This window comes from Cololabis saira, chromosome 10 (genome assembly GCF_033807715.1).
Source record: "Cololabis saira isolate AMF1-May2022 chromosome 10, fColSai1.1, whole genome shotgun sequence".
Taxonomy (NCBI): domain Eukaryota; kingdom Metazoa; phylum Chordata; class Actinopteri; order Beloniformes; family Belonidae; genus Cololabis; species Cololabis saira.
In genome coordinates this window covers 26,620,707-26,646,440 of record NC_084596.1, presented here as the reverse complement: position 1 = coordinate 26,646,440, position 25,734 = coordinate 26,620,707, and the positions used below count along the sequence as shown (strand labels likewise).

Sequence of the window (25,734 nt, the reverse complement as noted above, 5' to 3'; positions counted from 1 at the left end):
TGCAGGGTCTTTGGGCAGGACCATGAACTTCACATTGCCACTTTGCTGCTGACACATGGAGGTCACAAATCCCCCCCATTCATATCACGCATTGACGTGATATGAATAAAGACTGTGACGGACTGTCAGCCTCTCAACAAGTGCACCCGACAGCAGGGATTGGCTCCAGCCTCCTCAAGACTCTGTCAGGATGAGCCAGGTATAGAAAATGGATGGATGGATAGTATCACTGGATTTTTCAATAAATAATTCTGATTTTACAGAATTAGTTGATTTCAGAAGGAGTTTGAGGTTTGGAGCTTTGAAATGTGGGTCGCTGGGGATTGTAGCCAGCACTGTGTCAGCTTGAAATAAAAATACCTTAGATTTGAACCGGAGTGAAACAAATTATCAATATATTTGTTTCAAGAAAACAGCCACAAGAAAATAACAATTCAACAAGTTCAGACATTTACTCATTTAAAAAGGGGATTTCTTTTCCGTTTCCTCCTTTGACTGCATGTTGGCATCAGGTTTAAAGGGTAACTGACACTCACCTACTCAGGCTTCAGCCCTGTTTAGATGGCACCAACTGTTGCTTTTGTGCTGTTCCGTTTTAAACTGAAATTATGTTCCCGCCTCACAAAAACCACCGACCCAAAACGTTACAATATTTTTCTCATTAATCCCACATTCATAGACATTCAACTGGAATGTGTTTATATGATTGCAGGTTTATAAAAAATTCCTTTGTACCCATTTCCGTATAAAGCAGGCCGTTTAAACTCCACCGACCACAGGAACTCAAAAACAACTGCTGAGTAGAAGCGTGTTATTCAGGTTTCCAGCATCTCTGCAACGCAAAAAAAAAACAAAAACAAAAAAACCCTGTTTGCTGTCAGACATCATGATCAAAGAAATCAACTTTAAAGTACATTCAGTGTCCGTTTATTTTTCTGCAGCCAGAAAAATAGAAAAAGTAAAACAAAGAACATTCATTCTGCTGAAGTGTAGTTTCTCATGCTTGCACATTTACAGTACATGTTGATTTGATACAAGTTCTCTCTGAACTAGACATATTGCCACAATATATGTACAAAAATAACAAACTGCAGTCTCTTTAAACATGTTGACACATTCATAAAAATAAAGCTTTCTGTGACACGGTTTTGAAAAAAAAAAAAAAAAAAACAACAAAAAACAGACAACAATCCCATTTACAGCCAAAGATGGAGATGATCCTGCTGAGCTACAGCTGTGAGAAACCAGTTGCTTTGCATGTTTGAGTATCATAATTATCAGAAGCGCCAAAAATAAATGTAAAAATGTGTATCCTCTCAAGAGGCATTTATCTATCTCATCTCACCATTACAAAACATTATTATGAAGTCACAGTGATTGTAAAAATCACCAAATCAGTGAGACAAACTCAACCACCCTCAACATTGTTCACCTTTCCTCTGAGCTCTGCTAAACCGACCCAAAAGAAATCCTTGATTTCTGACATGATTTAGACCCGATTATAGAAAATCTGAGTGTAAAGTAAAAATCATCTTCCAGGTTAGTAGCTGTGGCCCAAAAGAACCACACTGATGTGGGGCAGGGGAGAATAAAAAAATAGAAATTAAAGGCACAAATAAAGAGTGGGCACTGAGCGGTCTGTAATGGCACTGACAAATGTCAGAAGTGCTAGAATAACTGTGGGTAAACTGGACTAAACTGGACTTCTGCTACCAAACGGTGCTCATGGTTACTGGTAGGTGATAACAATAGGTATCAAGCGTAAAAATGCGACTTAAATCATCCGATGACAGCAGCGTCACTGCAACTGCACACTCCCCAGAAGCTAACCGTAATACATTAGATCTGTATGCGTTTGTATAATTTACACTGCGTCTTTACTGTCATGGGTGTGCGTCGGTTCAGTGTTCAAAACAGCAGAAAATAAACTCAGAAATTAAACCGACAGTGCAGGACTCCCTCCTTGGATTCCAAGCCTTTGTTGCGCATCGTTAGCAGGCGTCTCTGGGACCTTCAGACTGGCTCTGGCTCCACTCAGCCTCACACCTGCCAGCCTCCACCTTTCAGATCATTTACTCCAACTACATAAGCTGATGCACATCTCGCTCATTCAGGCAGGTTTTCCTCCTTACAGGCATCTGAGGAGGGAGAAGACGACAGCACAGGAAGGTTAGGAAACTCAACAAAGACAAGATCCATAAACATCCTGCTCTTTCACCTTTATCAGAGTTATCGGTTGCAATTCCGTTATCAATAAGTTATTAAGTTATTGCAGCATCATATCATTGATGAAAACACTGTTTTTATTTCAGTTCAGCTTCAATGTAGCACAGACAACTCTGAGCAACAGCCTCTTTAAGAGACATTACTTAGATTGCTCATATCTGCTCTTTCATACTGACCAGATAAAGGCAGCCAAAAAGGCGTAGTTAAGTCTGCCTCAGACTTTTTGTTATGACCACGTTAGAGAGAAAGAGTGACATCACTGGAGTGCAAACCCACTCAAACAAGACTATGATTTTCTTCCAACTGTGGAAGTATATCTGCAATCTTGAAATCACTTTTAAATCCATTAAATGTAAGCTTGGCATAAGAGTACTGCTGCCAGTTTTTCTTTTTACACTTTGTGGACGTTTATCTAAAGCAAATGTCCAAACGTCCAAAGAAAAAAAAAAACGACTTTTTGAAATTCCCTGCCTTTGCTCCACTGATCTTTGTTTAGCCCGAGTTAGAACCAGCAGTACTTTCGCTGGAGTCAAGTTATGCAAGTGTGGACATAAACATGAACCCTGGGTTGTATTTCTGAATCACCAAGCGCTTTCTTTGCTGCAGGTTGCACTGATACTGACCTTGTGGAGTTACAATCAAACCTCCAACAGTTAAGTTGCTGAAATTGTGCAAGCTTGTTATTTCATTTATTTATATCCCCCCAAGCGCATCAATGCCAAAACACCCCTAACATCAGAGTAAAGCTTGCTGCAGGCCAAATCCAGCAACACTCAGTGTAAGCCAAACAGAGCCCCAGACATGTACATCCTCCACATGGAACAGGCTGTTATTTGCTGTATGGTTAATATCTAAAAAATGAATGAGAGGAATTAAGCTAAGTAGCAAGAGATCACAGATTTTAATGTGGTAACACTGTACTCAAATTGAGTTTACAATCTTAAGATGGCAACTTCAAAACAACAGTAAAGCGACTGTTACTTTATGAACAGATATCAACATGATGCTCCTCACTACAGTGGAAAACACTGCAACATATCGAACATTAAAATCACCTGCCTAATATTTTGCAGTTTCAGAAACAGAAAACCAGTCAACCAATTGATACATAGAGACTATCCTGGCCTCAATAATTTTTTTTTTAATCTAAGGCAGGGGTGTCGGACTCCAGTCCTCGAGGGCCACATTCCTGCATGTTTCAGATGTTTCCCTGCTTTCAGCACACCGTGATAAAAGTAGCTGTGACACCAACAGAGTTGTCCAGACCTTGATGACAAGCTGGTGACGACCATTAATTTGAATAAGGTGTGTTGATGCAAGGAGACATCTAAAACATGAAGGATTGCGGCCCTCGAGGACTGGAGTCCGACACCCCTGCCTTAAATTTAATAAAAAACATTTAAAATAAAAATCTGCACGTTCTAGTCCTGATTCAGCAAAACACACAACACTGCTGCACAACACAGCATCCAGCTGCACAAGCAGGAATGTGGACGGGCGCCATGCCTCCTCAGAGCCAGCTACAGGCGACAACCAGCCACGAGGCAAACAGTTGCTATTCCTACCTGGGAAGAGTTAGAGGGCAGATGAGGGGGAGGGAGCTCAGGGTCCAGGATAGAAAGGGAGTTGAAGCTAACAATGTTGAGCATCTATACCTGTAGGGCTGAGCACCAGAGCCTGGAGGATATCTGACAGGGAAACGATGCCCTCGATACTTGAATGCTCGTCTACCACCACCAACCGATGCACCTGGATATTAAAGAAAGAAAAAAAAAAACGAACAAAACGGTTGCAGCTGAAGTGGTAATTTCTGAGTGACTAAATGCAGATAAACTACTTTGTGTCTCACTTCAGCTTTGACTATTCTGTCTACAATGGTCTCCATCGTTTCCATTTTATGGCATTTCACCACCCCTTCAAAGTACTGAGAGCGATGTTTCAGAGCTTGGGTCACGGTAATGTCCAGGTTGTTGTACGTTTTCTCTGCAGCCAAGTTCTGCACACAAACAAAAGCAATGGCAGAAATATAACTCACACAAGTTTAGCCTTTTAAAATTCTCCATTTCATCTCTTCAAAAATATAAACAGTCAACTTACAATGACATCAAACTTGGAGTAAATATCCACAACTTTGCCTGCAAATAAAAAACTGATGAGGTTAAAAAATGTGACATTATACATACACACGCACATATTTATATATATATATATATATATATATATATATATATATATATATATATACATACATACACATATATATAGTGTTTCTGATCTCACCTGAGTCATCCACCACAGGCAAAGCAGACACTCGTCTCTCCACAAAGATGTTGAGTGCTTTGATGATGGGTGTGTCCGGGTGGATGAAAGCAATGTCATGGTACGAACCGATGCCCAGCTCACCCATAGTCTGCTTCATGAAAGCTGGCTTTGGCATTTCACACATCTGGAAAACAAACAATGAATTGAACGAGCCAAACAGAGCTCTCAATGAGCAAGAATTCACAGACGTGGCATCAGCCGCCATTTCAACCACTAGAGGGCGCCACACAAATTAAAACAGGCCAAATGCTGTGCCAGCTGCACACTCATCCAGCAACAAGCTGATGGTGATGTGTGGTGGTCTGGACTCACGAAGAGCTGGAGGAACTTGAGGATCCTCTTGTGTGTGAGAATATAAAGTGCATTCCCCGTGACAGGGTCAATGACAGGCAGCCGGTGAATTTTGTTTTTGATGAGGGTGTACACTGCATCAAAGAGGCTGCGAACACAGGAAACACTGGCATTAGATTAGAATACTACAGTCAAATAGGCCTAAAACATCAGGATTTTAGAAGACGTACCTTGCATCTGGTGATATGTTGACCAGAGGTTTAAAAGTTGCTTGAAGATAAACCTCTAGATGAAGGTATAAAAGAAATCATTTTACATTAAACTATAATAATGACATCTGCCTGCAAAAAGAAGACGGCAGAATACTTGCCTCTCCACGTCTCAAGCTTGTGTTCTTCTAATTCATAAATTTGCACCTGAAATTCAACAAAAACTTGGTCAAAAAAAGAAAAAAAAAGATAGAACAACAGATTAATCCTCAGTAGAATATGTAAATCTCGCTGTCATGCAGAACCTACCATCGGCGACTTATAGTATCTGTGCAATATGATGATGAAATCTGTGATTGTCAGCATTCCTGCAATGAAAACAGGCATTTAAACACATTGTGCTTGTGAACAACACAGCACCAAGCAGACAGGAATCGTGCAGCTGGGAAGAGATGGCGCTCACGGGGGTTCGGTTCAAACAACACATTACAGGTTCCCCTCACGCTTTATTCTCACACTGTTGCTGCATTCATGATTCAGCTGCTGGCTGCACTAAAGCTAAACTAATCCATTTCACCGCTGGCTCCTCTTTTGACTCCAGATAACAGAGAGGGTCAGGGAAGGGTGTTTTGCTCCCAACCTTTTCAAAACTCTTGTCAATACAGACGGGTAATATCTGTGCTCAGTGGTTTATGGCAGCTCTAACTTCCCCTGCTTCATGCAGCTTTATGCTCCACTAAACATGACCATTAATACCCAGTGTTTACTCCGACTTCATTTATGACGACTGAAAATGTCATCGCTGAGTACAAAATCAGCAAATAAAAATAAATATAAATGAGTACTTTTTTCTATCAAATTAAAATGTGGCTTAAATATATTTGCATGCTGAAATGTGGAAAAAGTGCTGGGTGTGATGAAACAAATGTCAAACATGTCTAACTTAAATCAGAAATGCACAAATAAGCTGCTTTAAAACTTTAATTAAAGAGGATAAACCAATGTTTTGTGACTAATCGTATTTACTGTCAACTCCAGAGTTTGATAAGAGGGTAAATACAGCTCTCTTTTGTAGTTTTGCAGTTATTAGGAAGTTTACTTTGCCAGTTAGGTGTAGTCATCCAGCAACTACGTTAAGCTGACACAGAGGGAGCTTTGTCAGATGGGGTTACTAGATGCAAAAAGGACAGAAAAATATTCAGTATTTCTCTCATCAAACTCTGGAGTCAACAGCAAAAAAGCCACTTCCCAAAAATGCTGATCAATCCCTTTTACAATTTTTTTTACTTTCCCATTCAGTCTATTTTTGTCATGAAAATTTTTCCAACATAAAAAAAACCCTATACAATATAGTCAAAGTCATTTCACAATTCATGGTTCTTACCCACAAAGCTTTGCTTCTCTGTGTCCCAAAGAGGGGCAGCTCGCACTCCGTTGGCCACCAAGGCAAAGAAGGCTTTTTTAACCTGCCGAGCAACAGTTAAAATGTTAAAAACTATAAAAAAAATAATAAAAATCAGCTTCAAATAAATACCTCATAACAACATGTGATTACCTCACTGGAGCCCAAAAAGCCAGTTACAGTGTACTCTATTAGCTGATTCACATAAACCCGATAGCAACAATTCTGTTAATGGATTAATCAAATCAGTCATTCAGTTAAGGAAAAATAGCAACTGTTAAATGGCCCAAGATTGTTTAATGTGGAGATTTGTGTCCTCTGTACGTCATGTTGGGCTCTCTGAGTACTTAACGCAATAAACAATTACGCCAAAAACGGGGTCCAAAATAAGCTTATGCTGCAGCTTCATATTATGAGCACAAAATCAACCTCTTCTAAACATTTGAACCCTTCATGGCTTTGGTAGGTTTTCGTTGCCCTTTAGATTGGCAATGTCAAGTCAAGCTTAAGTGGTTGAATATATACACATCAAAGAGATCAGACGCTCCTTGGATTAGTGTTTAACAACTTTATGACAATTTGCTCAACTACTGAACAGAAACTGCCCTGAGGGGAAATGCTTCGGCCTGTTTGTTCGAACATTAACTAAACAGGAAGGTTTAATTCAGTCTCAAAACAAAACGCCTTCATATGTTACACTTTGTCATCTGAAAGAAATGGCTCTGACTTTTTCCACATATTACACTGCTGCACGGTTACAAACTGAGTGAACGCTCAGTTTAATGTGTGTGTAAGGTGTGTTTTAGCAAAAAGAGAAACTGAAACCCTAATATAGTACTAACTTGAAGCGCTGTGTCAAAGACGACCAACTTGGAGCTCGTCGGGACGATGTCATAGCACTTGTGGGATCTCATAAAGCGCATGTAAATATCACTCTCGGGCTCAGCAGCTGTGAAAAAAGAAATGCGGGATAAATACTTTTATGGGAACCAGAAATCTCACAGGGAGTACCTAATGAGAGACGGAAACAACACATACAATCGGCCTAAAAAAGCATTACCGCCGTGGACCACTTACAGCCACTTTACAGCTCCATCTTAGAGATAATTATACTCTGCTTTAAGCGCCAACAAGAACACAAACAGTGGAAAAAGTTAGGCAGCAAAGCACCAGGAGGGGAAAAGATCCTTTACAGATGAGGCTGTTTGAAGCTTACACTACTTTGTACCATCATGTGGGGGAAAATTAGGCAAGTGACTCTGAAAGAAGTTTGTTTTTCCATGCTAAAAAAAGAAAAGAAAAGGGTTTTCACTAGGTTTACATGTCGCACACTACTGTTTGGCGCTAGCATTATATTAAAAAGATATTTCAACCTAACTGTTCCCAAAAGGTCATTTTGCAGATAACACTGTAATAATATCCTGCAGCCTTTTCAATATGCTGAGCTATGTTTGAATGATTTCATTTTTGCCTCGTGCATTCCTTATTTAAACCAACAATAAGATGAATACATTTAAATTAATAGATCCCTCTATATATAATGAGGAGGGCATTTATGAGATTTTACACAATAATAAACAGCCAGGTCTTTATCATACGGGCAGAACTGAGGCTTCAATACAAATAGATGTCACTCTATTTGTAGTCAGCTAAAGTATGTCTAAAGCTGGCAACACAACAGAGACACATGTGACTTCCTGGTCACTTTCATGTCGTTAGTAAAACTGAGGGACACTTACCATCATCATCTAGTTCAAGTTTCTCCAGCATACCTTCGAATAAGCCGTAGACCTGCGACAGAGAAATGCACAAGTTTTTGCAGGGAACAGCCCGGAAATCCCTCTCAACTGCACACAACACAGAAACTTTGCAGTGGATTGTGAGCGCAGCAGCTGGAGCGACGCCGACTTTCCCCCCTGCGGGTCCTGCTGGTCGCACCGAGCGATGCGCCAAAACACCACCAAAACCCCACCAAAACAATCAAAACTGCGGTGTGTGACACAAACACAGGGCTCCACTCTGACTAAACATAGAGGGCACGCCAGGAAAGCCCGTGTGTGCTGCGGGGCATCATTGTAATAATAATGATATTGCCACCATCCCCGGAGCTCTCACACACCCCCGTTAAAGGCGCAGTGGAACCGTCCCGATCCATTTGGTGCAGTAAGAGGAATTTACACAAACGTAGAAATGAACCGTAAAATAACCACTCAACCCGCCCAAACGAAACTCACCGCGATTAATAAAGAAAAGAGAAAGAAAAAAAAGGAATGTCACACGAGGCATTTGAAGAAATCAGGAAGACTAATGCTGCGTTCCATTTACCTCGGAAGTCGGAACTCGGAACTGGGAATAGCGTCACAGCCGAATTATCAGCGTTCCAGTTACAAAGTCGGAAAACAAATGGCAACGTCCACGAAAGCTTTTCTAGCACTTGCTTTGTCCGAATAAAAGCAACATCTGGACAAATATGCGGTCTTACTGCAACTTTCAAACACGGTGGATGAAGAGGAAACAGAAAGAAGCACAGCTCTCTTGTACTAACTGTTTACAGCCGGGGCAAGCCATCTTGGAATGTTAACTCGGGGGTGGTGAAGCTTCTCCCACTTTCCCAGTAGGAAATCCCACTTTGAGCGGCGTTCCAGTAGAAAATTCCGACTTCCGAGGACAAATGGACCGCGGCATAAAGCCTGAATTATGGTTCCGCGTTAAATCGACGCACACCGTACGGTGCGTGTCGCCGCGTAACCTACGGCGTAAGCTCTGCGTTGGTGTAACGCGGAACCATAAATCAGCCTTCAGTCGCCGAGGACACACCCCTCCCTCCAATGAAGAACCTGGTGCTTCTCCATATTAGGAAATCCCCTCTGTTGCCTAGCAACAAGAAGCTGGGGATGCCTTGTCACGTTCTGGGCTTCATTACTTTAAACAAAACATACCAATACGGCCAAAACCTATTAAAGCAACTCTCTAAAAGCCTTGACCTTGGCAACAGGCTGAAAGCATCCTGGGCGGACTCCCCACATGCTCCCAGGAGGAAATGTGCCTCATCATGCAGGGGGATTATTAGCACACTCCAAGTGCGCTTGTTGATACACGATTTCCCTCCACAATCTGCAGGGTGCCCACTGCAAACCTCTGCAGGCGTATGAGGAAGTTTGCATACCTGCAAACTACCGTCCCAAGTGTCGCCATGCAATGATGACACAGCATGTTTCTTGCCAAAAACTACCCGCTGCATCCCATAAATCTGGCCCAGCTGCAACACAGCAGGCACGTAGCCTGCTTTTTTTTTTAATGATTGCAGCAAACCTCTGGGAGAACAAGATGTATGAGTCAACTAAATTGAATTTGACAAAAAGGTAAAAATTGATACTCCAGACGATTGCTTTGTGAAGCTCCCTAGTGTGCCGTAGGGATACGCAGTTGATAAGAAAAATCACAAGTCCCCAGGTGTTCAAACGAACAGTCCTCAACGCTGCTGATGAAATATTGATTAAACATTTGTAACCAGAACCCACTATTACTCAGGGCAGACAGATCAAGACAGGTCCTCAGATATTTTTTTTATTCTTATAGCACAATGAGGCATGCATGCCTCATTGTCAAAAATTACAACATGTTGTAGTTTTTCCATAGTCGTGGAAAATTGTGTGACAAATTTGGACTCAGCACGGAAAAAATCCTCAAAGACCTTCAGTAAGAAGACTTGTGGCAAAGATGACATTGTGTTTTAGCTGTTTTTGCTGTAAAAAGTCAACTGTGCAAGCATTCTGATGACTGTGAGTAAAGCATGAGACATCAACAGACGGTCTGTAAAAGTGCTGACATGTAGCCACAAAGTAAAAAATATTAAATTAACAACACAAGAAATAAAAAAAAACATTAATTCCTCAATTACATACAGATTTCCTCTTTTGATCCACTTTAAGAATGCATTTGACACGGTGACTTACGTGATGTGAGGTAGAGAACAGTGGCACAGGGCTGGTAGAAGGGATTGGGGGTTTAGCAGAGGGAAGGCTGAGGCGCTGTCCCGTATCTGGGGGGGTGGAGAAAGAGCGAGCTCGACAGCTCAGCTCCTGGCGTTCAGGGCTGGGGCCGCTGTGCTGAGCCTCCTGGGTGAACACAGGCTGGCTGGACGCCTGGGTTGGCGTGGTGGGGGGTGTGTAGAGTCCAGAAGCTGGGGAAGAGACACAAGACTGAGTACAGACCTCTCAGCTGCCTCGCGGATGTTTCCATTTCTAATTAACAGTTCTTTCAGCAACACAGAAAGGTTATGCAGACTGACATTGCTGAGGCTGGTGATGATGGTTGAAAATCTGATTCATTAAAAAAAAAAAAAAAAAAAAAATCATTACAGTACATACCGTCAGCTTTCAAAGACACACAAGAACCACTGTTTTTCAGACTTTTCAAATAACATCAATGTTTAAAAGTAATACTTTGTGCAGTTTAACTCTCAGATTGAAACCAAAGATAGTTGATTCTTGAAACAAAACATTATGGATTAAGTGATAACTGTGACATCTACTTAAAAAACAACAAAAAAAAACCTTTCAGGGTCCTGAGTTTCTAAATCCCAGTAACCATGTATCCCTTCCTGATTTGTCACATTCCTTGTGTGTTTATCAAAACTGAGCAACCAGCACTCTGCTTCCTGTTGAAACCGGCATCTCCATTAATGCTGCACATGAATATTCATTCATATGTACCCGTATTCTCAACAGTCAGGGCAATTATTTCTGAAGTCAACTCTGCAACTTTATTGACACTTAAGACAAAACAAAACAAAAAAAACAACCCTTGTTTCATGTAGATTATGCCTCAATGTCACTAACTGCATTCATTATTCCTGTGGAATAACCAACAAGCCTGCAGTGAGCTAACAGCTGCTGAGCCTTGCATCCTCCTGACTGTGCTCATAAAAAATCTTTTGAAGGCAATGCCAAGCTTGGCTCATGAATGAATGCAAATTAATGCAGTAAAAAGTGATGAATGATGGATCAATTCCAGGAAAAAAACAAAAAAACAAACCAACAACAAACAACTTCGCTGAAACATTGCAACGTATCTTCCTCGTGTTTGCGGCATCCCTCTGTTATCCCCAAACAGATCACATGAAAACCCAACTGGACTGTAACAGTCAGCTGTCTGTGACGCAGCTGCTCCTGCAGCAGTGTCAAGTTGAGGGTGTTCGTCACATGTCAGCTTGCATGCTCTTTCACGTCACGTCTTACGTGGTGTGACATGCGACCCTCACGCTGTTCTGGCTTTTCCCCAGAGACATACTTCTGAGGGCAGACAGTGACTGACATGGACTACTTGGACCATATGGCTCACATTACGAGGCATCCACCATGAGTTGTCCCAGATAAAACTAATGCTAGTCTAACAGTGAAACTAAAGAATATGTATATCATACCATACATACATGGTGTGGTTAAAAAATATCAACTTCAATAGTGGCATCAATAATTACATAAAATCCTAACAAATAAGAGATTAGTAATAAGCTATTATGATTTTTTTCTTAAAATGGAGGTGTGTATTAAGTGGACAGATTGTGGAGAATTATTCAAGTGCACTAAACATTATCTCGTGACATTTAGTTGCTGTGCACCGGTCCTCTTTGGCGCTCCCCGCTTCCGCTGCGTGGCCGTCTTATTTTAGCCACGCTGTTGGGGCACATTCCAGAGGAGCAGATAACAGCGAGCTCTCTGCTCTGCCTGCTCGATACGAGGCGGCTGGGGCACCACCCAGGAAACAAGACATGGCTGCATTATTGTATTGAGTTCAGCCTATCTAACTTACCACCTAAACCAAAAACTGGTGGGAATGCCTTTTCTTTATCAAATTAATATGTACCCTTTTAGAGATTAAACAAGTAACATAAATTAAATCTTTTTCTGTTCCTCCAAGCAGAAAAACAAGAGTCTATTCAATAAACTTAAATGCGATGACTTCATTTTTCTTCACTATTTTCCATGACAGTAAAGTAGTTTAGGGCAATAAGACAAAGTGAGCATCATTACCACGAGTTACAAAAATTCAGATTTTCCTTCTTTTCAGGGTGTCAAAACAGAAAAACCTAACTAAAATCCTGAGCTCAAAAACAAAGAATAATAACAGAAAATTATTTTGGTAATTGATCACTTGAAAAGAAACAGTAATAAAAATGATTGAGCAATTGAATTAATGAATGAATTAAGGGTTACATAATAATTAGAAAGAGTTGCAAAACATCCAACTGGCTCTGGTTAGCGTCTCTGCCAGCAGCGCGTTTGTTTTTCAAGGTTGTGGATATCTACTACAAAGACTGCTTTATGAAAAGTATTACCATGAGCTTTAAAAATATGATTTTTTTTAACCACATTATCAATGATGATGAACGATTAGATTACGTTTGTAACTGTAATGCAAAATCTTAGGAAAAATCTGAGTTATTTAGGAGTTATGTGACCAGGCTAATCTCCTTTGGTTGTATGTGTGTGCGTCTAAGACAATCCACTGCAAAGATGTGTCCGTGTTATGCCATAAAAGCAGATCCTCTTCTGTCGGGTTGCCCTCTGAGAAGTGAGCAGGGTGTCTTCTGTCATGTGGGACTAAACCGTCTCCAGAAGCAATCCGACCTCATTAATGGTCTTCGGTACAGAGGCCACGACAGCTCCAAGGACCAGACTGCTACAGCCACATAATACTAATATTCTCTGAAGTCTGTGAATCACAATTTTATGTGTTCTGCTTAGAATTGGTTTGTAGATGATGAAGTAGTTATGAGTCCAAACAAGCAATGTTTTAAACTAATTTTCTACGTGCACTACATTAAAGGCTTCCTGAAATAAGAAACTATGTCTCTGCAAAAATGGATCAACACATCGACAACAGTTTCAGCTTCCACAGCTGGGAGTCTCTGGTTTAAAAGGACTTTAGGTTCAGGCTGCGGTGTCACCGTGCCATAGAAATCGATACGGCTACACACAAACGTATATTACCCTGACAGGACACTCCTCCGCTCATCTGCTCGGTCAAGGCCAGATTACCACTAAATCAGCAGCTGTGAAGTCAGTAATAAATTGCCATTTGAATACCATGAAGATTACCCTGTGCCTCACACTCCACATACATTAATGGTAGTTTGTTTTGCCTGCTGTTTATTTTTGGTTGCCTTCCTGTCATTAAAACCTGAAGAAATCTTATATATGGTGATAATACGTCTTCACAGAAGGAAAAGCCCCAAAACATCCGACTTAGCATGACCAGACAGAAGAGCTGCGAATCAAGCAGCTATTCTGATCTCTCTCTGGACCTGCGACATGAACAATGACATTGTGGTGCCATGACGTATAGAGGCTATAAATTACTCTACTGGCATTTCTAGCTGCTATTAGGGTTACTAGAAAACAAATAGATTTATGTTTTTGCTGAAATTTTTTTATGAATTTACTGCGTGCCCTTTTATCATGGCATTATTGGAGAAGTCTCTATCATATATTAAAAAAGATAATTGTTTGTTGACTGCTCGTCATACAGCAGCCCCTCGCGCACAGCTTTATCACCTTTGGCCGGCGTCCTGGCACTTTGAGCAGATGCTCCTCGTGCATTTGTGAAACTATATATCAGACGTGGTAGCGACATCTCAAATCTATGTAGCCACTTTACTGATCATAATAAACACAACTCAGTATGTCTGTATACATTTAGTTGCCGTTTTACTCATTATGTTCAATTGAAGATGATGCACTCTGATCCACCAGTCTAGGTATTTATTTATTTTTACAATCTTTGCTTTATCGCTTTTGCAAGGTATTTTGTAATGCATTTTTTTCCCTTCTCTTTTTTGTTTTTAAGTTCATTACTTTGAAATATTAGAAAAAATTAGTATCTCAGAGCTTCACCCTGGAGAGACAATCTTATTTTGTTTCTTATTTTTAAATATAGTGGAAGTTTTGTCTGAAAACTTGAAAATATGGTAAGTAAGACCTTTTTTCGTTTGTGGTTGGGTGAAAGTCCTATACACACACATAATATATAAAAAATATACCTTTGTCCTTGGTTTGAACAAACATTACCTCAGAGTAATTCAGATTACATGGAGGGATGAGATAGGGATAGTGATGATCTCAGTCATTATTTGACCATCCAACAGAGCTTCTAGAAACTGCTGTAAGTATGCAGATTGCAAACTCCATTACATGTCTATGAGTCAGGATCAGAGCTTGACCCAGTTTCATCACTGTGAATAAATAAGTTCCGAGACTTTAATTCAAAACACTTCGCATGCCATCTAAACCTTTCTCCCAAAGATTTGGTTTACTTGGTCCTTAATGTAACCCCTGTAATAAAGCTGCCGTTTGAAAAATGTATAACATGCTTCTGACTAAAAACCCACACAAGGATTAAACTGTCAGCACAAATTAGGAGGCTGTAGTCTGAACCCTGCACTGAAGTTAAAGAGCATTCAGCTCGCGTGCATCTCTCTGGGACGACACCTCAACTCCAATAGCAGATGACCTGAGAAACCACAAAGACAATGGAGGAGCAGTTGATTATGACATTGCCCCACTTTCTGGAAGTCTACAATATGCTTACTGCTCTACGTAAGCAACTCCAATTGCATCATTGTTTACACAACAACAACAACAACATAGTGGGACATAAAGAGAAAAGCTTAAGTGTGGAAAGAAATCTCCATCAATTTTGATTTAGCAGTCTTATGTGACTTATTTTTTAATTTTCACAGTAAAATGTTATTTTTGAGTTATTGCTTGAAACTTCTCCCCAGTTTCATGAGCCCTGTAGTTTCTCTCAACTCAGCCTGAAGCACACCGGAAAAAAGTGTCCTTGGAAAGGATTTGGGCTTTCCTTTCGGAAAGACTCTTCAATGAACCCAAACTTTCATAACTGCTGTACTTCATCCAAGTCCCCAACTCAAACAACTAATCAATATCTGCAGACCACTTTCTTGAAAGGGCCCTAAGGTGCCCTAGGAGGAAATCATTTTTGTATTTGTGCACTTCTCTCCTGCACCTTTGAAGGTTGGATTTGGAAGAAACTGTACCAGAAGAGACTTGGAAAAACACACACACACACACACACACACACACACACACACACACACACACACACACATTTGTCATCGTTGAATCCTGTTTACTAACTCAACCAAATGATATCCCAATATTGCCAATGATTGTTTCAGCGTGCCTCCATTGTCTCTGTCGGCATGTTTTGGTCACGTTCCCTTGACTACAGTTTTTGGGTTGATCAGGGGTGAAGCAGGCTCCTCCGCCTCTATAAGCAAGTAACTTCACATGAATTCACTTGCAAGCAAGACATCTTAGAGTGACTAAAAGACAGATATTTATGATGCGGGCAAGCTACATAACACAGATGCGGCTTTCACAAATGACCTTACACTCTGCAGCTCTTTCAAGCAATGCCAACAAAAACCAAACATAATAACTTGTTACTGATTTAGACTGCATTGGTTTTACAGGCTAAGACGAGATCCAAACCTACAGAAAAATAGATATTTTGGAAACCATAACTAAAATGCTAAAATCACATTAAAATGCCATGTCTTTAAAAAGACATAATAGAAGACGACTATCTTCCATGAATGATTAAAAGGAGTATGGTGCAGGACAGTTTATAGTTAAGAATAAAAAGTGAGGGGCACAAGCACATTACCAGCCAGACATGATCCTTCGGACTGATGCCTCCCTCCTAACCCATCTTGCTCTTTTCGTTTCTTGCTCCTTCTGAAACTGCCAAACCTCTTCATGGAAAGCAGTGGGTCGTTAGCTCAACTTTGAACATGACCATTCACATCAAGAAAAGAGCACAAGGACAACTTGAAAACCTCAAAAAGTCACTCCATTGGCTTTGTTCTTCAGAATTGAAGTTCAAAATAAATCCAGATGATGGAAGTTAATATTGACATTTTATGAGAGGTTTTTCAGTTCTTCCGATTTGCAATCAGAGGTTGTCATTAGTATATGCTAAGATGTTTTATCCAGATAAAAAAACAAAAAACGCCACCAGTGAGCCAGCACGATGTGGCATCAGCTCAAATGTTGGATGAGAGTAAAAAGTTGTAAAATCCAAAGAGCTTTTAGCTCCAATGATGCAAAGAACTGGGACCGACTGCAGCACGCTTCCCCCCTCTCAGCAGCAGCGCTGTAGCTGTAAACTGTCAGGTGCAGCTGTGAATGGTGTCTCTTTAACATAGCACGCGGGTCAGCGGCCTGTAAAAGGAGGCCGACGTGTGAAGGAAACCCCGCCGATTGGCTCAGGCGGCACATCTCCCCGCCCTCCCTCTTCTTACTGAGTGAATTCAGCACAGAAACATCTGTTTCACTCCGTCATCATGTGATCTAAAACCAGCCAACTGCTTCCTGAGCTAAAACCTCCTACGTAATTGTTCTGTTCGACATTAGAAAAAGAAATAACGAAGTTGTTTCTGTGCCATTTGTACATTTAGGTGTGTGTCTCTTGGGGTGCTTGACCTTTAACTGCTGAGGCCAGCCCCCCCGTCAGATGACAGCAGCGGGACATCCCATGTTCTGTCAGCTGATCAGAAACGTTCCAGTCAATATCATTACCCTCTCTCACCCTCGACAGATGCAGCACTATTTCTTGCTCATATTAGCGTGGTCAGTAAATTAGCATGTTATACAAGTGTTCCTCTCTGCTCAGTCAGTCACTGGCAGCTACTTCCTATATCAGTGATGATATACATTTTCATAATCCCAATCAAGAATTACATTACAGTTCATTCTGGAGTTGGCCATGTTTTATATAAAAAAAAAAGAGAAGAATAAAAGCGCTGCCTCTGTAAAGCTTGCGTTTGTAAAGTTAAATCTACCCAGCTCCTTTATTTACTGACAACATTCAGCCCACAGCAGCAGCAGAGAGTGAGAGGGGTGGGGATTAAAGCGTGCACGGCTGTGTAAGGAGTCTGCCCGCTTCCAGATAAGGCTATGGAGGCGCTACGGCAACGAGAGGCTGACAATGTCCAGGCCATGAGGAAACATATTTAGAACCAGCTGAGTGAGAACAAAGTAATATTCTAATTAATATTAGTCATATTTGTGTCAAATAAACAAAGACATATACCTGAGAAAACTGACAAACTGTGTATGTTTTCCTTTTAATAAATTGTATTAGATCTGATGCTCATGACATTATTTCACATAAAATCCTGCAATGTTGACAAATGTTGTGGCTAAGAGACCCAGAAGAGGTGTTACAGCCATGACTGCTTCATTGACACTAGTTTGAAAGCCAAATCAAGGCAAGGCTGTGCCTTCAGTGCACCCTTGTGGCCAAAGTAGGGCATCTACAAAGATTTCCCTCTAATATAATGGAAAATTGTACTGCTGCAGAGTATCCAGTTATATGCAATCTAAGACGGTTTTTCACCCACTTCAGTTCGATTAGCTCCACATCATTAGTCAGTAGAGAGGATGTGTCAAACTACATCACAGACTGGTAATCCTGAGCATCTTCTGCGGGAGGAGTATAGTGGCTGATGCATGTTTTGCTGGTTTGTTGGATGGTTTAGTCTCCATCACTAATCATGTTCACAGGAAACAGAGCATGTTGGCTCTGAAGGTCTGGCTGTTCCACCCGCCACTGCCAAACTGATCCTCTGTAAGGAAACGCAGAAGAATGGGTACATGTTTGAGCCAAAAACATATGACTCATCTGTGTAGCATTTTGGTGCCATTTCCAGCAGGGCTGTTCCCATGAACATGGAGAGGATTTTTGTTATGTAATGATCAATTGCTCAAGACAAGACAAGAGAGGTGAATATCTGCCAGTAAAGGCTGTTCTGGATAAAGCGAGGGCCTTGTCCTACCTAGTCTGTATTATTGCCACTTATTTTTGCATTACTATTATGCTTTCATGGTGCTTGGTGAATGTACTATGGCTGGTCTCCCAGGAGTGGGAGGCCCAAACTGTAACTTTATACAACAACATGCCTTTTCATGGCACTGCCTGTTTAACACTGGAGACTTAGATAAGACATAAAAAAAACAACAAACCATTTCATTTCCCCAGAAAAGGTTGTTGACAACATTGAGATGATGACTCATGATGAGCGAAATCTGTCTTCACTCAGGTAATCACCCGTATCTCTGTAAAACCCCGACCACATTGGCTGCAGAGCACCAGAAAGGAAAGCAATGGATTTTTTCCCTTTTTCCTTTATTGGTACTAAAACATTCAATGGTGTAGAAAAGAAAAAATAAAGGAAAATGTGTTTTGTATCAGTCTCAAGCAGAAAGACATGAGCAACTGACAAAGTTAACTAGGACGGTGGTTCTACCTTGTGAACCCAACTCTGAGCCCAGATGGTTTAGAAAAAAAACCACCACATGTCCACATATACAGTAGCGTATAACCTGTTAATATGGCTGCAACTCTTTCGGATCTCATAAACAAGACACGTGTTTAATTTGAATCGACATTCAGCACACATTTTCTTATCTACTTACCTCTCTTGGCTCTGGAGAAGATTTTTATGCTTGCATTTGTGGAATTGGACCGGAAGATACCACTAAAGCTGAGGCGACGGGGAGACTTCGGAGAGGAGTTTGGATGTGAGGCGTAGGGGAAGATAGTTTTGGGTGAAGCTGGATTGGTTTTTGATTGCACTGGAGCAGAATGGGGTAAAGGGGGCACACTGGTCGGGCTCTTTGCAGAAACTCCTTTGGTGGGGCTGGCCGAGCGAACGAGGCGCTCTCCCTGAAAGAGGATAAAGAGGCAGTTTTATTCTCCTGCACTTATGTAAATGCATGATTCATGGTCAGAGTGTATCCACTGCATCATGTGAGACAGTGAGATGCTGCAGAGCAAGTCTGTGAACGCTCTGAACACAAACCGCACAAATAAATAACACAAAATTTCATGTGAAATGCCTAGTACCTGGTGTACTTTTTTCTTATGTATCACTTCCCTTTTTTTTTTTTTTTTACACAATTTTGAAACACTGTTTTGTTTAGTTAGCCGTGCTGTAATAGTTGGTGATAGTTTCATCTACATGCACTGAAGCCAATGTTACTGCACTACCTGCAACAAAAAAGTAAGAAAAAAAAGGAAAAAAGACTGAGGCTGTGTTAAATGTCATTTAAAGAGGATGCCATTATGAACAAAACATTTAAAGAGATAGTACCATCAAGTAGTAGAAAGATATGATTTAGAACGCTGACAGTATCTCACATTTTATCTCAACATTCTAAAAAAAGAAAGAAAGAAAAAAAACCCAGGAGAAAAGCAGGTTTTGCCATTGAAGTAATGAATTATTGTATCACATATTTTAGAAGCTGAAGAGACCAGTTGCAGCAGTTTTTAAAATATTTTTCATTCTAACATGATAAAAGGCTTCTTGGGTTCAGCTTAAGGTTCTCACTTGTCGCATTATTTTCCCCACGAAAAGCCAAATGCTCCACTGAAGTCTGGAAGCAGGTGGACCAGTTCAACATTCAGACATGCGGAATCTGCTGCTGCTCTATTGTTTTGCTGAATGAAGAAAAACCTTCCCTGATAAAGACATATCCTAGAAGGCAGCATATGTTGCCATATAATACCATACAGCATTAATGTCAACTTCTCACTTGTAAAACCTTTCCAGGTCATGTGCACCTATCAGTCACATACATCACCAACGCCAACTTTTCAACTGTGACGGGCTGTCAGTTCAAGTTTTGATTTATCAGTCCAAAGATCGGTTTGAGATCACATCAGTTCATCTTAACAATTGTCAGGCCCAGATGTTTACATTTTATTCTTAGGGAAGGGTCACAAGGAGTTTTAGCTTCTTCCTCTTTCTTTTTTTTTTTTTTGCATGTTGTAACCAACAGGATGATGTTTGTTTTTAAAGTTGTTCTGCTTAAATACCTGAGGGTCATAGCCAGGGATTAGAGAGTAGAATTATTCCCAAACTGGGAGGCATTGTAGGATTTGAGGAAAATGAAGCTTTGGTAAGTCATAGTAATAGCTTTGGAGTTAAGTGCTGTAGTGATGCTTTCTTTTTCCCAGCCTAACAATAAAGAGGACATCCTTGACATAGTTGAGATACTGTAACCATACACTAGGTGACTGCAAAAACGCGAGAGAGATCTGTATAAAACTAATGCACCACCTTACTTCTAAAGACAGTAGAGCCAACCTTTTCATTGCAGAATAAAGACTGGGGATCTTATGAGGTCACCATTTATGCAACTACAAGATAGATTTGTGTGTCAATCGATTGGTTAATGGCACAAACTATGTGACAGAGCGACTCAGTGTGAATGAGAAAAGACTAAGGACTTTTGATATCAGTTGCTTGTTTTTGTCGACTGCCACTTTACAACTGAGATCACAGCAAGCTACAAGTCAACCAAGACACTTCACTAGTTTCCTCCTGACTGTCAAACTTTGTCTACGATGATGAAATGGCTTGTAAAGTCGTTAGATGTTAAGGTTGGGATTAGACTAATTCACAACCAGGCCACATGGTAGGGTGTCTTATTAGTATTATAGTATTTTCTCTTTCTCTCTTTTGTGCATGGCTTTGCTCTTTCTACTAACCGCAATAACTTCATTAGATCAACTATAAAGTTATTGTGTAAGAAGTCCTCCTTTAGTCTCTGACTTTAGCAGATTTTACTTTTAAAAAGAGCCAAAACTAAACAGCCATCATACTGCAGTGGTTGCACAGGCACTGGAACTACATTGCACTTTACAGAAGAGAATCATGACAGTATGTTTTCATTTATCAGAAAAAGGAGGATTTTGCTGCAATCACCTGACCAGTCTTTGTGTTTACTCTGATGAAGCTTGTAAATGTCTAATTTTCACACAATAATGCTTATTAGTTTCCACGTTAAGCTTTTCGCAGGAAATAATTTTGCACTTTAAAAAAAATCCCTGTCGATTTGTGTTTATTCCCTCTGTGTGATCGTTATTGTAAAGCAGCCTCCACGTAAACAATAAAGTATTTCCTAAAATATAATCAACCATCAGTCAGAATTGTGTTACGGCACAGTTTCCCTTCTCTGTGGGCGGTTTCGACCTTGTCCCTGGAGGACAGAGATTTCTCTGTATTGTCAATGATGAACCTCATACACACATTTACTCACTGAAAAACGCCTCCTTGCTGGGATGCTTTGTACATTCTCATACAACGTAACTGTTCCTAATTAACCTAATGTGTCATAAACAGTTGCAACTTGTAGTTTATTTTAGAATAACACAACATTTCCAGGCCTTTGTTATATATAATATAACAATATATATATAATACAAATATATTGTCATAAAACATTTGAGTAGGAAGATTTTCTCTTCAAAATATTATTTAAAATATTTGTATCTAAATTCTTTTAAACACATAATTTGTTCACCCTTTCTCTGTGTCTCCTTCTTATTTGCAGTGAGTTTGCAGGGTTGCTGTGCTCAATGCTCTCACTGATGGTATGATCCAGTAAAAGCAGCCTCATGTTTGATAATCAGACAATCAGCGCTGCACTTGAACTGCACAAACTGTTTTCCATTATGGCTCTGTGCATTCATAATCCTGCCTTTTCAAGGTTGAAATCATGTAAACACAGAGAAATTCTTCGCTATTTGCTGTGCAGACACAAAAACAAACCATGAGAGGCGGCAGCCAATCTAGCAGGAGACGGAGAGAGCCTCCTCCCACCGCTGCCTGCTGTCTGCTCTGGATGTGCCAACAACAAATCATTTAACCGTTTAAAGGCTGTGATACAGTGAAACACTGAACAGAAATATCAAGCTAGGGGGTTGTATTTACTAAAAACAGTAAAATGCTACAGTGTATTTTGGTAACATGGTTATTACATAAAAACCCCCATAAATATGTCTTTTAAACTGCTTGGTATGAAGAGGGACACTGCAGCTCTGAAGAGAAAATAAAAAGGTACTGATATGAACGGTGGAAGGTCAAACACTATTTGGGACAAGATAAGTCAAAAAAGGGAAGGGCTGTTTGGTCTGGTTTCCTGGTACTTCCTTAAATCTGGCCCCACTCCATATAGGCACATTTCTATTTAAACCAATCCTGTTGCAATCTGGATGCATGAGAGCACACGCCCATCTTTTCTGTTTGCAACAAATTTCAATCTTGTGTTGTGCAAGAGCTTGTTAAGGCAAGTGAACCAGCTTCCAAGGTTTCATCTGGATACTGCTCAGCTCCAAGAAAACACAAGACAGTACAGGTTTTATGTGCACTGTACAAGTATTACCGAGATAAAACTGAAATGTCTATTTTGGTTTGGCTGGATGATTACGCCTACTCAAAAAGAATGAGAACAGACAGCAGGATGAGGTTGATTCCTTTTAGAAAAATCAATTCTCTGTATTTGTTTGAGCCTTGCCAGGACAATGTGGGTGTAATGTTACTGTAAACTAAAGTGGGCTGGCAGAGAAGAGATGGCTTTGCATAATATTTTGCTCTTTCAAATCCACATTTTACACTACTGTATTCAAAGCCAAACAAACAGATCCAAATAGACATAACAAATCATGCTGGAGTCAGAAAAGCAATCTTAAAACAACTGGCCAGTGTATTAAAAGTTATGACACAAAGATGATAAAATGTACCGTCTGTGTGCCACTTTTGGTTGAGCCACTGGTCTCCACTTGCGGGGCAGTAAATGTACTGAAGTCCTGCAAAAAAAACAACAACAAAAAAAAGATCTAGGTGTTAAGGATTAAGTTATTTCCCCCCCAAGAATAAATATATGAAATGCATTCCATACTAGGTTAAAATTAATGCTCAAATAGCTCATATTAAATTAGTCACCTGCTTGAATGAAACTGATAAATATGCATTTATTTATTAATATTGTTAAATGTGCATTCTCCATATTGAGGCTTGGGTGCAACATTCCACTTAAAACAAATAATGATATGCATTCAACAGCAGAAGCGTGTCTTTGTTACAACGGTATAGTCAGGAGCACGTGCAAGAAGCTGCTGTGCTGCTTTGTTTCTGGTGCAACTGAACTAGTGTCTCCACCCCACTAGACGGGGAAACTCACATAGATGATGAGTTCCAACATCTTGCACTTGAGTCTGGATATGGATATATATATATATATATATATAGTGTTGTATTCATAAGCTTACATAAGATTGGAGAACAATTCCCCAATTTATGGAGCCTCACATGAACATATTGTTTGACAACACTGTTATCTAGACAAGAGTGGTTATTTGTTAATCATTAGTGTAGTGTAGTGTTTTTGATCATAAATCTGAACTACCATTGATTGCACAACTTCAGGCCAAACACAAAAAAGTATTATGCATAAACTATAATTGTTGGAAGCATTCAAAGAAATGCACAGTAATGTGCTTACAGTACATACACAATCTGACTGATGAAAAAAGTCAGTCTAGGCAAGTGAAACAGAATTAAACAAATAAGTAAGATAGTGATCATAATAATGAGTCATGTCAGGTTGTTTTGGAGCAGGTTTGTTGTTAACAAATGTCTTTTTCCTTGATATTTATTGCTGTTACTCAAGATAAAGATAAAGCAAAAATGGGGAAAAGGTGAAAAAAAAATCTTATTCTGTCTTCCTAAGTATGCAATTGCATGCTTTAGTTTTGGAGCAAGATAGGCAAGACATTTCACAATTCATTTTAATCTTACATGCGATAGTATGCAAACAAAAACCAGCTGTCTGGCAGGGGAGTTGGCTACAATGACTTCATATTAAAGGCTCACTGCTACACACGCTGATGAAAACACATGTCCGTCTCTGTAAAGTTGTCTGTAGAAAACACACGAGTCTTGGAAAATAAAAAGGTAACACGGAAGATGAAGCGATGAGGGTGAAGTTTGAGATCATAACGTAGAGGGAGCTGTCAATCACGCTGGCGCTCATTTGTCTCGTGCAATTGCAGCATAAACATCTCGAAACGTTTTACTTTTCAGCGGCCAACTTCCCCCAAAAGTTACCAAAACAAGACAGTGTATTAAAAGTGAGAGTAAGACGCTAAATGAGCGGATACTTCACCGACTCACTGGCATGTTAATCCGCAGACTTCTCCTCTTCTTCATTTTCTTTGAGTTTTCCTTGCCGGACTCCATCACTGTGCTTCCCATTTTTTTTTTCCTTCTCCTCAATTAAGTACAAATATAAAAATGTGTGATAAAGTGGCTGGCGTATCGCGTCAGCAGACCTTAAACAGCCACCCCCACCTCCGCTTCAGCTCTGCTTACTACAGCAGAGGCGAGGAGGCGCAGCTGCAGCGACCAGGAAGTAGGAGGGAGGGAGGACTGTTTACAGGTGTACTGTTGCAGACTGCAACCCTGAGGAAATCTGTCCCTCTTCCGCGTTTCCGGTGTTCTGCCAATTTCTGCTGCTTTGCCAAAAAATGCTACCTAATGGTTTTCTACCTTTGTAGCAGTGGCGTCAATTCAGTCGAAGCTAAGGTATGGCAAGGTTACGAGTCACAGAACTAGAGTATCAATCAACACGTCCAGCAGATACTCATCACAGAAGTCTATGGAGCTTATCTGTGTGGTCAAGAAAATTGGAACTTTTTCAAATGCAGTCTCGCTCACTGCAAAAACTCAAAATCTTACCAGGAATATTTGTCTTATTTCTAGTTAAAATGTGTCATTTTTAGTCAAAAAAGCTCATTACACTTAAAACAAGAGTCATTACCAGAAAAATAACTTATTTGACCATTGTCACCTGTTTCAAGTAAATTTTCACTTGAAATAAGTAGAAAAATCTGCCAGTGGGACAAGATTTATCTTCTCATTACAAGCAAAACGATCTTGTTCCATTGGCAGATTTTTCCACTTATTTTAAGTGAAAATCTACTTGAAACAGGTGAAAACGGTTGTTTTTGAGTCTTGTCTTAAATGTAATGAGATTAAAAAAAAAAAATTAGACTAAAAATGAGACATTTTAACTAGAAATAAGACAAATATTCTTGTTAAGATTTTGAGTTTTTGTGTACATTTAACCCTTGAAGCAAAGGTGTGGCGGCTGCCATACCTTGCCATACCCAATTGACGCCCCTGCTTTGTAGAGCTACAATTGTACTGTGTTTTACTCCCTAAACCACTTCCTTTCCCCCCCCCCCAAGTGGTCCTTGTCGCTTATCAGGCCCTCACTGTAAATAATAATGTTCTTAATAACCTGCCTGGCTAAATAAAGGCCAATGACTGAATGAATATCAAATAAAGTGATAGAATTGTGTTTTTTTTCTCTTTATTATATAATGTTCACAAAATGTAATGCAATT

At 40.2% G+C, this 25,734-nt stretch overlaps 1 protein-coding gene across 3 annotated transcripts; it reads right to left on the bottom strand.

The window, feature by feature from the left end:
• Nucleotides 1-911: 911 nt before the first annotated feature.
• LOC133452735 (5'-AMP-activated protein kinase subunit gamma-1-like) lies at nucleotides 912-24,690 on the bottom strand. Of its 3 annotated transcripts, none has more exons than XR_009783278.1 (16): nucleotides 24,500-24,690; nucleotides 23,068-23,133; nucleotides 18,957-19,206; nucleotides 10,407-10,633; nucleotides 8,190-8,241; nucleotides 7,293-7,399; nucleotides 6,433-6,514; nucleotides 5,358-5,416; nucleotides 5,210-5,255; nucleotides 5,070-5,124; nucleotides 4,861-4,987; nucleotides 4,507-4,672; nucleotides 4,324-4,361; nucleotides 4,076-4,222; nucleotides 3,792-3,975; nucleotides 912-2,138 (listed from the first exon to the last, which is right to left on the bottom strand). XR_009783278.1 is itself a non-coding variant. In XM_061732332.1 (16 exons), exons 1-16 carry the CDS (start codon nucleotides 24,578-24,580, stop codon nucleotides 2,107-2,109), a joined length of 1,629 nt encoding a protein of 542 aa, XP_061588316.1. In that variant the 5' UTR covers nucleotides 24,581-24,690; the 3' UTR covers nucleotides 912-2,106. The 3 variants fall into 3 exon arrangements, 2 of the variants coding, with proteins under 2 accessions (XP_061588316.1, XP_061588317.1); XM_061732332.1 differs by having other exon boundaries at nucleotides 3,882-3,975; XM_061732333.1 differs by lacking the exons at nucleotides 18,957-19,206; nucleotides 23,068-23,133; nucleotides 24,500-24,690 and adding an exon at nucleotides 16,144-16,661 and having other exon boundaries at nucleotides 3,882-3,975.
• Nucleotides 24,691-25,734: the final 1,044 nt, after the last annotated feature.